Raw genomic sequence first — 16,737 nt, 5'->3', positions numbered from 1 at the left:
TGTTCATGATCTTCAATATTTGTAACCTCAGAGGTAACATTATTAACTTACTTTATATACTTTTAAATATTATCTCATTTTTGGTCCTACATTAGTTTGCTTACGACGCATTTTTACGTACGAAAATATAGGGTGTAACACCATCATCAGTAATACCTTTTAAGGTGAGTCACGTTCCAATTGCTGGGCAATTTGACTCCATCTTGATTTTTCAGCTCGTATGATCTTTTACCGGTGACAGCTAAAACTCAATAGGGTCCTTCCCATGTTGGACCCAACTTCTCAGTGTTGATTTCTCTGAGTGTTTTGAGTTACCTTCCTCAAAAGCATGCCTCCAACTTTAAGTAACAAAGACTCGCCCTCCGCTTATAGTATCTTTCCATCCTTTGCTTCTAAGTCACCATACTCACGTGTGCCAAGTCCCCGCGTTCATCGAGCAAATCCAGCTTCACCAGCAATACCTCATTATCTATTCCTTCGCTTGCTCAGGAAAACCATAAGGTTGGTTCCCCTACTTCCACCGAGATCAGAGCTTTCGCGTCATATACGAGTGAGAAAGGTGTCTCTCCCGTGCTTGATTTTGCCGTCTCCCGGTATGCCTATATCACGCCCGATAGTTCCTTGGGCCACTTTCCTTTAGCCTCTTCTAACCTCTTTTTACAATTTTGGATAATCACCCTATAGGTCGACTCCGCCTGTCCATTAGTACTCAGATGGTATGGTAAGGATGTAATCCTTTTGATTTTCATGTCTTAAAAAATTTCGTGACTTTGGAGCCTATGAACTGCGGTCCATTATCACAAAAAATTTCCTTCTGTATTCTGAATCGACAAATTATATGTTCCCATAGGAAGTCGATCACTCCACGCTCGCTAATCTTTTGTAAGGACCTGCTTCAACCCATTTAGTGAAGTAATCAATTAAAATTAAAAGGAATCTTACTTTTTGGGACCCGGTGGCAACGGACCAACTATATCAATCCCCCATTTCATGAATGGCCATGGGGACAATATCGAATGCAAGAGTTCCACCGGTTGGTGCACCAACTTTGCATGGCGCTGACACTAGTTACTTTTCTGAACGAACGCCTTTGCGTCTTGCTCCATCCGGGCCAGTAGTATCCTGCATTAACCGGCTTTAGCACCAATAAGTCTGCACTAGAAGGGTCCCCCCAAATTCCTTTATGGACCTCTCTCATCACGTAGTCCACCCCTAAGGCTCCAAAACATCGAGTCGGCGGGCTTTGGTACCATCTTCTATATAATTGTCCACCCATGAGGCAGTAACGAGCTTTTTTCGTTCGTAGTGCTCGGGATGCCTTCGGGTCTTTGGGTAATTTGCCATGCTGAAGATACTCGATGAACTCATTCCTCCAGTCCCAGACTAGGTTGGTTGTATTTACTTCACAATAGTAGTCCACGTCTAATATCGAATGCAGAAGTTGAACGATAGTACAGAGTCATATCTTTTCATCTCCGTAGACTACCCCAAATTAGCTAATGTATCTATTTTCACATTTTCTTCCCTCGGAATGTGTATGATTGACCATTCCCCGAATCGTGCAAGCAATGCTTGAACTTTATTCACATACTGTTTCATGCGTTCCTCCTTTGTATCGAAAATCTCGTACACTTGATTTACAACCAGCTGGGAATCATATTTGATCTTTATGATCTCAGAGCCAAGTCCTCGGGCCAGTTCGATGTCACGCCCTAAAACTACGTGACCGGCACTCGGTACTATACCTGACCCAAGTGAACCATCACATAGATTAATACTCATCTATATGCCTAATAGGAGGATGCGAAAGTCTCTTCAAATACAATCATTTTAAGATATAAAAAAAATATGAATAATATCTTTAAGTAAATATTTTCCTTTGAAAGAATAACTTCATAAAGATAAAAGAAAGTTTCATTCATGCATGCCATATGAGTAACCATAGGATTACACTACTAGAAATTCGGCAAAAACCGACCAACTTTGGTCGGTCAAAAAATCGACCAAAAAACCGACCAAAGTTGGTCGGTTTTTCAAAATAATTTTTTTAAAATTATTTTTTACGAAACCGACCAACTTTGGTCGGTTTTCTTTGGCGCAAAAATGCGGGAACCTATTTTTGAGTCCCGCAAAATTTATGTTTCAAGAAACCGACCAACTTTGGTCGGTTTTTCAATTAACATAAATAAAAATTAATATTAAAAAAACCGACCAAAATGGGTCGTTTAATTCGGCCGGTCATTTAAAAAAACCGACCAACTTTGGTCGGTTATTTTCGTGCAAATATATAATTAAAGAGTATAAATCAAATAAAAGACAGTCTTAAAATAAAATGTATCAATGGTCTAGTGGTAGAATAGTATCCTACCACAGTATAGACCCCGGTTCGATTTCCAGATGGTGAATCTTTTTATTACATAATTAAAATACCGACCAACTTTGGTCAGTTTGTTTTTGCAATTTTTTTTTTGAATTTAATTGACCGACCAAAGTTGGTCGGTAATTTCCGACCAACTTTGGTCGGTATGCATTTCCGACCACAAAAATACCGTCCACACGTAAATGGTCGCGTTTTGGTCGGTTTTTGGCCATTACCAACCAACGTTGGTCGGTATTTTTGGTCGATTTTTACCGAATTTCTAGTAGTGTTACAATCCAAAATGAATACTACTATTGTCTATGGAATCTCTATGACACGAAAAAGAAATAGTCAACCAAGTCATAACCCGATGGCTCAAAAGAATGATAATATAATAAAGTCCTCCACGAGTACAAGTATGAGTAACTCCCAAAACCTTTACATTTATTAACGAAGTCAAATCAACTATGAGAATAGTTAAATCCAAGATATTTCACAACTTATGTATTTCATTTCAAAAAATACTACGAGTGCTACTCCTCCATCATTTAGTTTTAAAATAAATTATTTAAAGAAAACAATATTCGTAGCACTTAAATCCTTTTATGATGCATGAAGTAGTACAATCCCAACTCGCTTGTCCCCACAAGTTAAGACTCACATTTAGAATTTCTATTTAATCGTGTTTTGATATGATTTTGGAGAAAAGTTCCGAGGGTAGTAAGTTTTAACGTACCTCAAATTGGTTCGAACTTTACCCCAAATGATCCAATAATGCCAACGTGTCACGATCTATATATACGAACTCACATAATTCAATAACGCGTCACAACAATACCAACTAAGACAACTAAGTGTCTAACACTTAAGTCCAATTTTATAAGTTTAGCAAAATCATCATTTTATCATTTGAAGGTCAACCCTTGAATTTTAACTCCAAATCATTCATTAAACATATCATGGTATCTAATTGTTCCATTAGAATCTCAAAACGATATCGTTCGGGTAAGCCCCAACACTATTCTTCATCCCTACCAACCAACTCTTCAATTTCAAGACTAGTTTTTAGGGTTTCATGAATAGATAGTTTTTAAATAAAAATTTATCTTCATAAATATACTCTACAAAGTCCATGGAGTGTAGTATATGAGCTTGGAGTGAAGAGACTACCTCTTTGTCAAACCCTAGAATTTTTAAAACTTGAGTTCTTGAAGTGCTCTTGAGATTTTCTTCAAAAATCTATAAATTTCATGATGTTGGAGGGTTAAGATATCAAATAAATGAATCAAATCTATCAAAAATGCATTTAATTCTTACCTTGAAGATTCATTAATGGTACGTAGCTCCTTTTCCTCACTTAGTCTTCAAAGATAATGCCTAAAAAAAGACCAATCCCAACCTAATTGTCTTTAAAAGGCTCCAGCTATTGGCTTAAAGTTTCGGATACCAACTTGTACGCTTCAGCTGCACTTCACTGCCTAGCATGCTGGACTTCAAATCCTTTGGACGCCATGTGCATGCGACGCACTAAAGGAGGCGTCAATCACTGGTATGTATCTTTTGTTCCTTTCTTTCTATGTCAATTCAATGCATTGACTTACTTTCCATTTTTCAACTAAATAATCAGATCCAATTGAATAAATTTTGGACTTAATTCCAAAAAGTTCCACCAACTTATCATTTAAAAAAATGATTGTCCACTTATTCCATAAAGTTCCAAGCATCCATTCTTTGTAATGTAGTATGATATTTTCCAAGTGTGCTTGATAACATGGTTTAGTCAACGAAAGTCCATTATTTCCATTCCCTTTTTGTTTCTTATTAAATTTCTGTTGAATTCATACTCAATTTATTAGATAAAGTAATCTTCCTCGAGCATTTTAATAATTTTGTACCACCTAAGTAATCACATGTGGCTCGGCTTTAATCAATTTATATCGTGAAGCTCAAAACTAACTCGAGTTAAATATAAAAATTCACGGGGCTTTACATTCGAGTCCTGCAATCAAAGCCTCGTACTCGACTTCATTGTTAGTTAACGAAATAGTTTTTATGGCCTGCCTCAAAGTTTCTCCGAGGGCATGATTTGGACCACCTCGAGCCCGGACCCATTCACATTAGAAGCCCCGTCTGTGAACAAAGTCTAAACTCTCGATGTCGTTTTCGATACTAGCACTGCTTCTTTAGCAGCCAAGGGCAATAACTCGGGACTGTAATCGGCCATAGCCGGCCAAAACTTGTGATTTGATCGCAGTCCTAGGCTTGTATTTAATATTGAACTCACTAATTTCAACTACCCATTTGCCCAATCGTCCTGACAACTCAGGCTTATGAAGGACATTCCGTAAGGGGAAAGTTGTCACTACAGCTATCAGGTGGCACTGAAAATAAGGTCTAAGCTTTCGGGAGGCGACTACGAGAGCTAAGGCCAACTTTTTGAGCTGCAGATGACAAGTCTCAGCTCATGAAACGTTTTTACTAATATAATAGACAGAAAATAGCGTACCTTCATCTCCTGGACTAGAACGGCACTTACCGCTACTTTCGAGACTACTAGGTATATTAGCAATTGTTCACCTTCCCCCGATTTTGATAGTAAGGGGGGGGAGGGCTTGATAGATAACGTTCCAGGTCTTTCAAGGCCCGCTGACATTCCGGGGTCCATTCGAAATTATTCTTCTTCTCCAGAAGTGAGAAGAAATGATGACATTTTTTCGAGGATCGAGGGATGAACCTACTTAAAGCGGCCAATCTTTCGATTAATCTCTATACTTCTTCCACGCTCGTAAGCTGATCCAAGATGTCTTCGATTGCTTTGATGATTATATCTGCAATTACCTCAATCTCTCTCTATGAGACCAAGAAACCCAAGAACTTATCGGAGTCAACTGCGAATGCATATTTTTCCGGGTTGAGCTTCATATTATGCTTCCTCAAGATATCGAAGGTCTCTTAGAGGTGCTTTAAATTATCACATGCATTCAAAGACTTGACTAGCATGTCATCTATGTACACTTCCATTGTATTACCTATTCGCTTTTCGAACATCTTGTTCACGGGCCTCTGATAAGTGGTTCTGGCATTTTTAAGCCCGAAGGGCATCACATTATAACAATATGTGCCAAAATTCGTTATGAACGAAGTTTTTTTCTAATCCTCCAGGTTTATCTTGATGTGATTGTGCCCGGAATAGACATCGAGGAAACTAATTAACTCGTACATGGCCGTTGCATCAATCATTTGATCAATGTTTGCCAATGAAAGTCTTTAGGGCACGCCTTATTCAAGTCTTTATAATCTACGCACATTCGAAACTTGTTATTCTTTTTCGGAACCACGATTACATTAGCTAACCATTCGTGATACTTTACCTCTCGGATATAACCGATATCAAGTAGTCGAGTTACCTCTTCCTTACCAAACCTGTTTTTGACCTCAACTATTGGGAGTTTCTTTTGCCTTACTAGAGGGAAGCTCGAGTCTAGGATTAGCTTGTGCATGGAAACATCTATAGGGATACCTATCATATCCGAGTGCAATTATGTAAAATAATCAACGTTAGCTTTAAGGAAATTAATGAATCCCAACCTCAGTTTGGGATTAAGTCTTGTTCCCAAGTGAAACTTCCTCTCCAAGAACTCTTTGAACAAAGCCACTTGCTCGAGTTCTTCTGCCGTTGATTTGGTCGCGTCTGTCTCTTCCGGTACCTAAACGTATCTCGATACCTGGTAGGGTTCTGACGATTCCTCGCCCTTATCATCTTCACTTGCCACAAGAGCACGCGTCGGTTCTTGTAATTGCTATTTGCTGGGCTTCTTTCTTTTACTGCTAGAAATTGATACTGTATTAATTTCTCTTGCTGCCGGTTGATCTACTCTTATCTGTTTGATTCCATTTGTGGTCGGAAATTTTAGTAGTTGGTGATATATTGATGGTACGATATTCATCTCATGTAACCATGGCCTTCCGAGGATTATGTTGTAGCCCATGTCGCCGTCCACCACTTCAAATAGGGTGGTCTTTGTTAGCCCTTCGGTGCTCATGGGCAGCAAGATCTCTCTCACACGTGCCAAGTTGAACCTAGCGAAGAGCTTTGTTGCTGGAATGATACTTCCGATTAGTTTTGCTTGTTCCAGCACTCTCTATTGAATAATGTTGGATGAGCTTCCTAGGTCAACCAAAATGCACTTAATCTTGAAATCTAGGACATTAAGAGAGATTACCAAGGTGTCGTTATGCGTCAGAAGAAGTCCGTCAGCATCTTCCTCTGTGAAGGTGATGTCGTCTTCAGTGACTTTCCGGAGTCTCTTGTTGTGGGTTACCGATATCTTTGTCTTCTTGACCGCCAAGAAGTTTACACCATTGATTTCATTCCCTCCAAAATCCATGTCGATAGTCAACCAAGGAGAGTCTTCTCCTATTGCCGAGGGCTCTGCGTTGTCCCGGCTGCGGCCGTAATTATTCTTGGCTCGGTCTCTCATGAATTCCAAGAGATGGTCGTTTTTCAATAATGTTGCCACCACCTTGAGTAGATGCCGACAGTCCCTAGTTCTATGGCCGTGAGTCCCATGATACTCATACCATAAGTTAGGATCTCTCTAGCTGGGATCGGATCTGATTGGCTTCGGGAATCGTGCTTCTTTGATATTTCTCATCATTGATACCAACTCCACTATGCTGATATTGAAATTGTAATATGAAAACCTGGGATATGTAGAATCCCGGGTCGCCAGTACCTATTTTTCTTGTAAGGATCTGTTGTTTTGGCCACGGTAAGTTCTTCTATTGGGAGCTAACTTATCCGAGGACTGGAACCCTTTGTTGTCGCATCACTTGGTTCTCTCATAAGGCAAGAAACGGACTTTACAAGATCGCCGGTCTGCATCAAAATCACCTTTGAACTTATCCTAATTCTTGTCTTGGTATCTCCCCTTGGTTGATGTCAGGAACCTGAGCTGATCATGTTCTATCCTTATCTTCGACTTATAGCGATTATGAACATCCGCCCATGTAGTTGCTTGGAATTCGAGCAGGCTTTCCTTTAGCTTTTGGAAGGCGTCGGAGCTACTCGGATTCAAACCTTTTGTGAATACCTTCGCTGCTCACTCGTCTGGTACGACCGGTAGCAGTATCCTCTCTTTCTGGAATCTGATCATCAATTCTTGAAGCAATTCTGACTCACCTTATGCGATCTTGAATATGTTCGCCTTCCTAGCTTGGACCTTTCTGGCACCGACATTGGCCTTAATGAATGAATCTATAAGCATTTCAAAAGAGTCAATTGAATGCTCGAATAAGAGCAAATACCATGTGAGGCCCCTTTCGTGAGGGTTTCTCCAAAATTTATCTGTAGAACCGATTGGATCTCATATTGAGCCAAATCGTTCCCTTTTACATCTTTTGTATAAGTTGTGATGTGTTCTTGAGGATTCGAGGTCCTATCGTATTTTGGTATGTCCTACCTCTTTGAACCTATTCAGAATTAACTCCGGTGCTGCACTCAATTTAAATGGCAAGTGAGTGTACTTTTTAGAATCTGGGCCCTTCAAAACTGGTGGTGCACTCGGAATCGGATCCATTCTGGCGTGAAACTCCTTCGCGCTCAGATCCATCCGCTCGTTCATCTCCCTCATGAATCTCATGAGTTTGGTTTTGAAGGGATCGTTACCGTTATCGTTACCAGATCCACTACCAGTCCCCTCAGCACCGTCAAAGACGACCTCACCTATCGGGGTATTGTTATTAACTCCTTGAGCTGTTTGATTTACATGAATATGGGGAGGAACCAAGCCTCTTCCGTTTGCGTTGTTGGAAGCGCTTGACAACGCTTGCTTCAATTCCGTCATGACATGGTCATGCCTTGAGAGGTGGATCAAGATGGCTTTCTGTTGCTCTCTCAAGATCCATACTATTTCCGCAATGTGCTAATCTTCAGCGTCATCGGGAGCTGGCTCCCGTACATGTCGGGGGTATTATCCTCCATGGACTAGGGTTGCCTCATATTCTTCGTTGCGGATGTCGCTGATTGAATCCTCATGTTGAGGTAGAGTTTCATGTCCCTCCACGCTGTGTGCGATGTTAACATCGTTAGATGCAATTTTCGATTTGTTTCTAAGAACCAAAGAATCAAATAAGTTAATACTAAACGCAAGGATCAACTCAATTACGCAACTGTCTGAGGCCCCCGGTGGGCGCCAAACTGTTTACCCGTAAAATGGTATAGTTAAATTTATTATGTGGTTTATAGACAAGCGAATTGATTTGATCCAAAAATAATGAATAAACAAGATTAAAAAGAAGACTTAGCTATTAAAATCAAAGAAAATGACAAACTTGGCTCTGATATCAGTGCCTTCGGGTACAGAAATAAGAATAATATAAAGAGTAATATAGAGTTATTTTATTGCGCTTGAGAATGGAATATAACATAAGTTTTGTCAAGGATTTCGTGTCCTACAATGGCTGTTGAGTTTACTATTTATAGCTATACCTAGGAAAACAAGATCCTAGGATCAAGCTCCTTTTAAATAACAATAAAGTGGCCATCGATGAATATGTAACGGCAGGCCATGAATGCAAATATTCTCTGCAACGACTGCCCATTTAATGCCATGGAATATTCTTCAATTAATGTTATCTGATGGCAAGCATTTGATCTGCTCACATTGATCATGCCCCATTTGGGGTCTATCCGATGTCAATTGCAGATGTTGCTCTCGGTACTGGTTATTACACGATATGATTTCTACCTGTCTTTGGTTCCACGTGTCGCGCTACCATTCGATCACTTAATGTAAACTAACCATATATATATATATATATATATATATATATATATATATATATATATATATATATATATATATATATATATATATATATATATATATTATTTTGTTAGGAAAAAGTCCTGATTTTCTTATCTTATTTGGTTTTTCTATCTTTTGAAGAAAGAACAACATATTTACTATAATTAGTTTTTTCTTTTGCGAAAAAATTTTGCTAGTCCCTTTTCTTGGAGAAAAATATTTTGGTCTTCTATAGATTGAGGATCCGTCCTTCTCATTTAGGAGTATCCACAATGTAGTTCCTAAGGGGTTGAGATTCTTATATAGAGGGAGAATTTGTGAGGTAGGTGTTATGTAGTCACTTGTGTGTGCCTCTTTTTGAGGTTATTCTCTGGATATTTTGTACTCTCTTTTATATAGTAGATTGCTCATCTCCGCATGTGGATGTAGGTCAATTGACTGAACCACATTAAATGTTTGTCTCTTTTAGTATATTTCTCTTTTGTTGTCTTATTTATCATCGCTCAAGGTTTGCTTTACTAGCTTCCGCATGACACCTGATTATTTCGATCCTAATAAGTGGTATCGGAGTGAGGTTCAAGACAGGTTCATCTTGGCAGGTTTAGTTCTAGCCGTAACTTATTTGACTTTAATCATGATTTTGGTCTGAGAAATTTGACCAGAGGGCTACTCACATTGAGACAAACTTTATGGTGGAATTTGAAGATGCGGCCTATTGAATGTTGTGTGAAGAATGTGGATCAAGTTTATTTTGTCAGAAGATTTAAGCCAAGGGAGAGAATTGTTAGGTGCTTATTTTGATTTCTTACTATATTTGGTTTTTCAACTTCTTGAAAGAAGGACAACATATATAACATAATTGATTTTACCTTTTACGAAAAGAAAAATATAATTTTACTATATTCGGATAGTCCTTTTTCTTAGAGGAAAATATTTCGTACTTCTATAAATTAAGGATCGCTTCTTCTAATTTAGTAGCATCCACAATGTTGTCCTTAAGGGGTTTGAGAGTCTTGTTTAGGGGAAAACGTTGTGAGCTAAGTGTAATGTTGTCACTTGTGTGTGCCTCTTTCTGAGGTTATTCTCTCAATATTTTGTACTATGTTTTATATAGTAAATTTCTTATCTTCGTTTATGGATGTAGGTCAATTGACTGAACCACATTAAATATTTATATTTCTTTTGGTATATTTTATTTTTGTTATTTGATTTATCGTCATTCAGAGTTTGCTTTAGCTTACACGTAACACCTAATTATTTCGATCCTAACGTATTTGAGAATCTTGGAAGATTAATAACATTACTATCTAACTCTAGCTCTCGTACATTTGAATCTTGGAAGATTAATAACATTACTATCTAACTCTAGCTCTCGTCATTAATGTACGTATCAACATCCATTTATTTTATTCAAGTAGTCAATATAAAATTTTCTAAGAAATTGTTTTTCCACGTGTCCAAGAAGATCTTTTTTACCAACCGAAAGAGAGAATAAATTCTGTTGTCGGTATATTTGTGTTAAGTTGGTAAAAATAAGAGTTCAATTAAGAATCCTGTCTATCATCTGAATAGCTTGAATATCCGTATAGTGAAAGCTAAGGTTCCTAGAAGAGAGGTAAGAAGTACACATTTAATAATTGTTGACAACGGAAGTTTGGTAAGAAGTACACACCTAATAATTGGTGTCAACAGAGTTAAATCTATTGTTGTCAAGACTTTTCCCCTTTTACTTTCGGATATTGTTTATATTGAAACTTCATTATATTATTCGGTCAAATTTATCTTTACTATTATATTATTTAGCTAAATTTATCATTACCATCAATAAATTTTTAAAAATTACCTCTCAATCCGTTAGGTAACCCAAAATCTCCTAAATTCCTTTTATTTAAATTATTTATTCTTCTTGATCCACTATTTTCAGAAATTACTATTAATGTGAATGTTAAAGGTACTAAACTATACAAATTATTCATGAATATTTTTAATTACCATTGCACCCACTTTTTTTCTTGTGATAATGGTTTTGGAATTGGTTTAAATTTTTTATAAATTTTCAACCATATTTACACCGCAGAATTCTGTGGGTCTATTTGTTATGTATTATATGTGGCTACTCATCATATATGTACATATATATTCGAATTATTTTTTAATTGTCTAGTTAATACAGAGTTCGATCGACTAACCTACAACAACAACAACATACCCAGTAATATCCCACACCATGGGGTCTATGGAGGGTAATATGTACGCAAACCGTAACCCTACCTTGTGAGGATAGAGAGGTTGTTTCCAATAGACTGTCGGCTTAGGAAAGTATAAGCACTAAATTAATGAAAATATAGATAAGAAGGGACAGTACCAAAAAGTCATATAAAAGCAGAATAAAAAACAACAAGATAGTAAGGCGATCAACAATGAAAGATAACAATGATTAGTCATAAGAACCTACTACCAACAGAAAGCAAGATTGCATGCCAATACTACTGTTATACATACTTTAGACTACCTACTCTACTACCCTAATCATCGACATCCACATCTTCTTATCAAGGGTCATGTCCTCGATCAGCTGAAACTGCGCCATGTCTTGCCTAATCACCTCTCCCTACCTCTTCTTTGGCCTACTTCTACCTCTCCGCGGGCCCTCCAATGTCAACCTCTCACACCTACTCACCGGTGCGTCTGTGATCCTCCTCCTTACATGACCAAACCACCTAAGTCACGCTTCCCGCATCTTATCCTCAATAGGGGCCACACCCACCTTATCGCGAACAACCTCATTTCTGATCCTATCTAACCTGGTGTGCCCGCACATCCATCTTAACATCCTTATCTCTGCTACCTTCATCTTCTGGACATGAGCGATCTTGACTGGCCAACACTCAGCCCCATACAACATCGTTGGTCTGACCACCACTCTGTAGAACTTACCCTTAAGTTTCGGTGGCACCTTCTTGTCACACAAAATACCGAAAACGAGTCTTTTTTTCATCCATCCCGCCCCAATACGATGTGTGACATCTTCATCAATATCCCCATCCACCTGAATAATAGACCCAAGGTACTTAAAACTCCCTCTCCTAGGGATGACCTGCGAGTTCAGCCTCACCTCCCCTTCCCCTCCTTGAGTCTCGCCACTTAACTTACACTCCAAGTATTCCGTCTTAGTCCTACTCAACTTAAAACTTTTAGATTCCAAGGTCTGCCCCCATATCTCTAATTGCCCGTTCACAACATTTCACGTCTTGTCAATCAGTACAATATCATCTGCAAATAGCATGCACCACGGCACCTCCCCTTGGATGTGGCGCGTCAGTATGTCCATCACGAGAATAAACAAAAAAGGATTGAGTGCCAACCCTTAATGCAACCCCATCATAACCGAAAAATGGTTCGAGTCCCCACCCACCATCCTCACTCGGGTCTTTACTCCATCATACATGTCCTTAATCAACCTAACGTATGCAACAGGTACACCTCTAGCCTCCAAACATCTCCACAAAACCTCCCTCGAAACTTTATCGTACGTCTTTTCTAAGTCGATTGACTAACTTAGTAATCAGAAAAATAAAATAAATATATTATTGCCGCATGTTAAAATACAGTGATAGCGTAAATTTTTTTATACAATCAATATATATAAGTTAAATTCGTGTCTATATAGAAGCCCTCTACCAATATTTCCACAGTGCATTAATTCCCCTCCTTTTGTTGTGAGAAAGTTGCCAAAGTTTCTAATAAATAAAAAGTAGAAGCAACTGAGAAATGGTGAGGGCACCTTGTTGTGAGAAAGTTGGGCTAAAGAAAGGAAAATGGACTGCTGAAGAAGATGAGTTATTGGTGAATTATATTCAAGCTAATGGAGAAGGTTCATGGAAATCTCTTCCCAAGAAAGCTGGTAATTAGTTAAAAATGTTAATTTTTTTTCTTCTTTTCAAACTTCGGATTTTAGTTGGATTAATGCTGGTAATTATATAACTGTAAAAATGCCTAATTGGTTGGGATAAATACATTTATATTAAAAAATAAAATAGAATTCTCGAAAGAAAGTTAACATTTACTAATTAATAGATGCATAATGTTTTAGCATTCTAGAGATAAAACTTCTCTTTAATTAGGGTGTGTTTGGTACGAAGGAAACCGGCTTCCGGAAATTAATATATGTCATTTTCTAGCAACTAAATTTTAATAAAGGGGTATATTTTGAATAGTTTCTAAATTGTAGAAGGTGTTGGTTACTGAGACAAAGTCTTTTTTTTGAAAAATATTAATTTACAAATAGTATTTTTAAAAAAATATTTTTCTACATATCAAACACACCCTAGGTTTCCTTAGTGCAACTGCCCAAGTACTCCAACCATGGGAATGTTTATCTTTTTTTTTTTGTTTCATATTTATAGTTTAGGTGGTTCATAAAATAAGTTGAATAACCTCTTCTATTGGATAATAATAGATACTCCTATACACTAAGATTACCTACTAATTATATTAATGAACAGAACGAATTCATAATTTGAAGTTTATGGATTCTGAATTTGCCACAGAATCCTTTGCTCGTCTTAATTACTGGGTTTACAATTAAATATTTATACATATTTAATAAATTTTCTAGTATTGATACAATATTCAAATAAAAACAACTAGGTTCGCTGAACCCTCACACTATAGGCTAGCTCCGCCTTTGGTAATGAAGGGTTTTACATGGTGATATGAAGGTCTATTAAGATGTGGAAAGAGTTGCAGATTAAGATGGACAAACTACCTGAGACCAGACTTGAAGAGAGGCAAATTTACTGCAGAAGAAGATGAAACCATCGTCAAATTGCATAGCTCCTTGGGAAATAGGTTCTTCTTCTTCTTCTTTCTTGTCATTGATTATTGGCTTTTTTAATTCTAAGATTAGGCGAAATCAAAGACGTACATTTTTTTAATACAAAATTAGCTTTACTAAAGATTTTCGCAAGAGAAACAGTCAACACTTCGTTTTATTTTATTGTTCACTCTCTCTTTTTTTTGTACGTAATTCTAGATTTTCAAACTCTTTATTTTTAAATTTATTCGTATAAATAATATGTTCTTACAGTCACATAAATGCATAACATATTTAAAACCGTAATTTTTACTACTTAATAAAAACCTTTCATTATTTTTTAAAATTTCCTGTCAAATCAAATATCAATCATATAAAAACGAAATTTGTGACACGGCCCTACACCTTCCACAATAATTTTTCATTTTATCACTTTCATGTAATGTATTACAGGTGGTCTTTGATAGCGAACCATTTACCTGGCCGAACAGATAATGAAATAAAGAATTACTGGAACACTAACTTACGCCGAAGAATTTACACCTTCAAATTGCACAAAAAGCTCATCAGAACCACTGCAGTAATGCCTAAAATGGCAGTTGCTGTTGCCGGCGATTGTGAATCCTCGAGAAAACACGGCCGAGTAGGCCGATCCAATGGTAAAAGTTGCAAAAACATTAACTCGACCACCTCTGAGTCCACTGGAAAAGTCAAATCCTCGTGTTCCGGAGGCGGGGGTACCGGAACTATGTGGTCGGAAGATGGTTCAATTGAATCCCTTTTGCCGGAAAATCATATTGCTGATATAGGTAAGAGAAATCTCTTATTTACATATACTTTCAAATGTTTCGTTTTATATGAAGGTGCTTTACTGTACATGCAAGAAATTTAAGAAATAAAAAAAGTTGAAACTTGTAATGATATTAAACATATCGTAATATTTTTGTTACTGTAAAATCATACTATAAAGCTAGTATAAATTGTTGAATTTCTCTAACATAAGTGAAACTTCTAGTTTTGCCGTAAATGTTGTTCAATTTTATTACATGTCATAGGTTAGAATCCCAGTCGTGTTACTCTAAACACTTTTTTGAATTTCCTTGTTATAATTTCTGACTCGGCCTCCACTGCTCGAAGGAAAAGGACTAGCCATGCAACGACACGAACATCAAGCAGAATCAGAGATAAGTGAGCCGAGGAACGAGGAAGGTGAAGACAAGAACGAGAGACACATTAATGTTACACCTGAAAATGATTTTGATAATTGGTGTGACATGAATTTCGATCATTTCTATGAGGAGGAATTATGGGTTGATCAGTGCAACAGCTTGGACTTGGAGTTTGGATCCAATGAAGAGTGTACTTACTGGGATGACATGTTACTTTGGTTATGGAATGATAAATAAGACTTTTACTTTACCTTTTTCGTAAAATTTTAGAAACTTTCTGTTTTATATTTGTATTAGCAAGTGTAGAAAATTTTGAAAATGAACTAATTAAGGAACTTTTCGGCTATAAATATGAGTTTTTAGGTACAATGAAATGGTCCCTAAAACGGTTTGTTGAGTATTAAGATTTTGATGATTAACACAGTTTGTTCAGATAAAATATTCTAAGAACCATGTCTTCAACGTAGCTCCTCAAGGTTGATGATTGTACGTCTTTGCAAGACACTAATGTATTGGGTAAAATATGTTATGGCACATGGCCGTCCGAGAAAGGGACACGTGGAACCCAAGACGGGGATGACTGAAGACTGAAGACAATTGTTTCGTTTTTTACTGGAAAGAATAATGCTCATAAAGATGTGATAAATGCTCTTCTCCCGGTAGCATTAAATAGGGAATATTCATGGCATTAAGAGCAGTTACCCGTTACAAGGAATTTGGCATTTATGTTCACCGTTACATCTTCATCAATGCTCCTCATAATTGACATTAAAGAAGGGCACGACCCTAGGACCTTCTTCGTAGCTATAAATTTAAATAGTGAGCTCAAGTGTCGTTGCAGAGGAGGCGACTATTCTGGAAAACTTATATATATTCTATACAAAACTCAATCCAATCTTAGCTTCTAATTTCTCTATTCTTTTTGTTTTTGTGCCCGGAAACCTTGTTCCCGAAATTATTACTTCTGTTGTTTCGTCCATATCTTAAGGTTAAGTGTTGCATAATTCTTCAATTATTTATTTATTTCAGGATCAAATTAATTCACTTATCTAGAAACCACGTATAAATTCAACTGTACTATTTTACGGGTGAACAGTTTGACGCCCACCGTAGGCCTAGATAGCCATGCAATTAAATTGATCCTTGCCTTTTTTACTAACGTGTTTTGATCATTTTTGTCATAGAAAAAGTCATAAGAAATGGTAGATAAAACTGTTAACGACATGCACAACCCCGAGATTCGAGGGGATCAGCCTCATTCCGAGGACTCAATCAGCGACACCTATAACTAAGGGAATGACGTTGCACCAGTGCATGACAGGTAGTACCCTCGACATGTTCGGGGGACCACTCCCGATGACACTGATGAGGAGCATGTCGTACACGTGGTAAGGGTCTTGTAAGAGCAAAAAATGATCATTCTAGGCCACCTCACGTGATAGGATAAAGTTATGACGGAGTTGAGGTAAGCGTTGTCGGGAGCTTCAAATAATGCAAACAGATGAGATTTGATCCCTCCCGGGATTCCCACGAATCAAACAACAAGGATGGTTGACAATAACACTCCCAGGGGTGAAATTGGCT

The 16,737-nt window shown here is 37.5% G+C and overlaps 1 protein-coding gene across 1 annotated transcript; it reads left to right on the top strand.

Moving 5' to 3' along the window:
* The first annotated feature begins 12,838 nt into the window (after window positions 1-12,838).
* On the top strand, window positions 12,839-15,914 carry LOC107807555 (transcription factor MYB12-like). Its single transcript, XM_016631965.2, has 4 exons — window positions 12,839-13,072; window positions 13,890-14,019; window positions 14,438-14,793; window positions 15,122-15,914. Exons 1-4 carry the CDS (start codon window positions 12,940-12,942, stop codon window positions 15,388-15,390), a joined length of 888 nt encoding a protein of 295 aa, XP_016487451.1. The 5' UTR covers window positions 12,839-12,939; the 3' UTR covers window positions 15,391-15,914.
* Window positions 15,915-16,737: the final 823 nt, after the last annotated feature.

The sequence above is a fragment of the Nicotiana tabacum genome, chromosome 13 (genome assembly GCF_000715075.1).
Source record: "Nicotiana tabacum cultivar K326 chromosome 13, ASM71507v2, whole genome shotgun sequence".
Taxonomy (NCBI): Eukaryota; Viridiplantae; Streptophyta; class Magnoliopsida; order Solanales; family Solanaceae; genus Nicotiana; species Nicotiana tabacum.
Note: the sequence above shows the minus strand (reverse complement) of the source record. Positions and strands in the feature narration are given on the sequence as shown.

What these genes read in the sequence shown, in the direction of transcription:
- LOC107807555 (XM_016631965.2), top strand. Translation starts at nt 12,940, where the DNA reads ATGGTGAGGGCACCTTGTTGTGAGAAAGTTGGGCTAAAGAAAGGAAAA. An exon ending in CATAGCTCCTTGGGAAATAG is followed by an intron (nt 14,020 to 14,437) that starts GTTCTTCTTCTT and finishes AATGTATTACAG; the next exon opens with GTGGTCTTTGATAGCGAACC. An exon ending in AAATCATATTGCTGATATAG is followed by an intron (nt 14,794 to 15,121) that starts GTAAGAGAAATC and finishes CACTGCTCGAAG; the next exon opens with GAAAAGGACTAGCCATGCAA.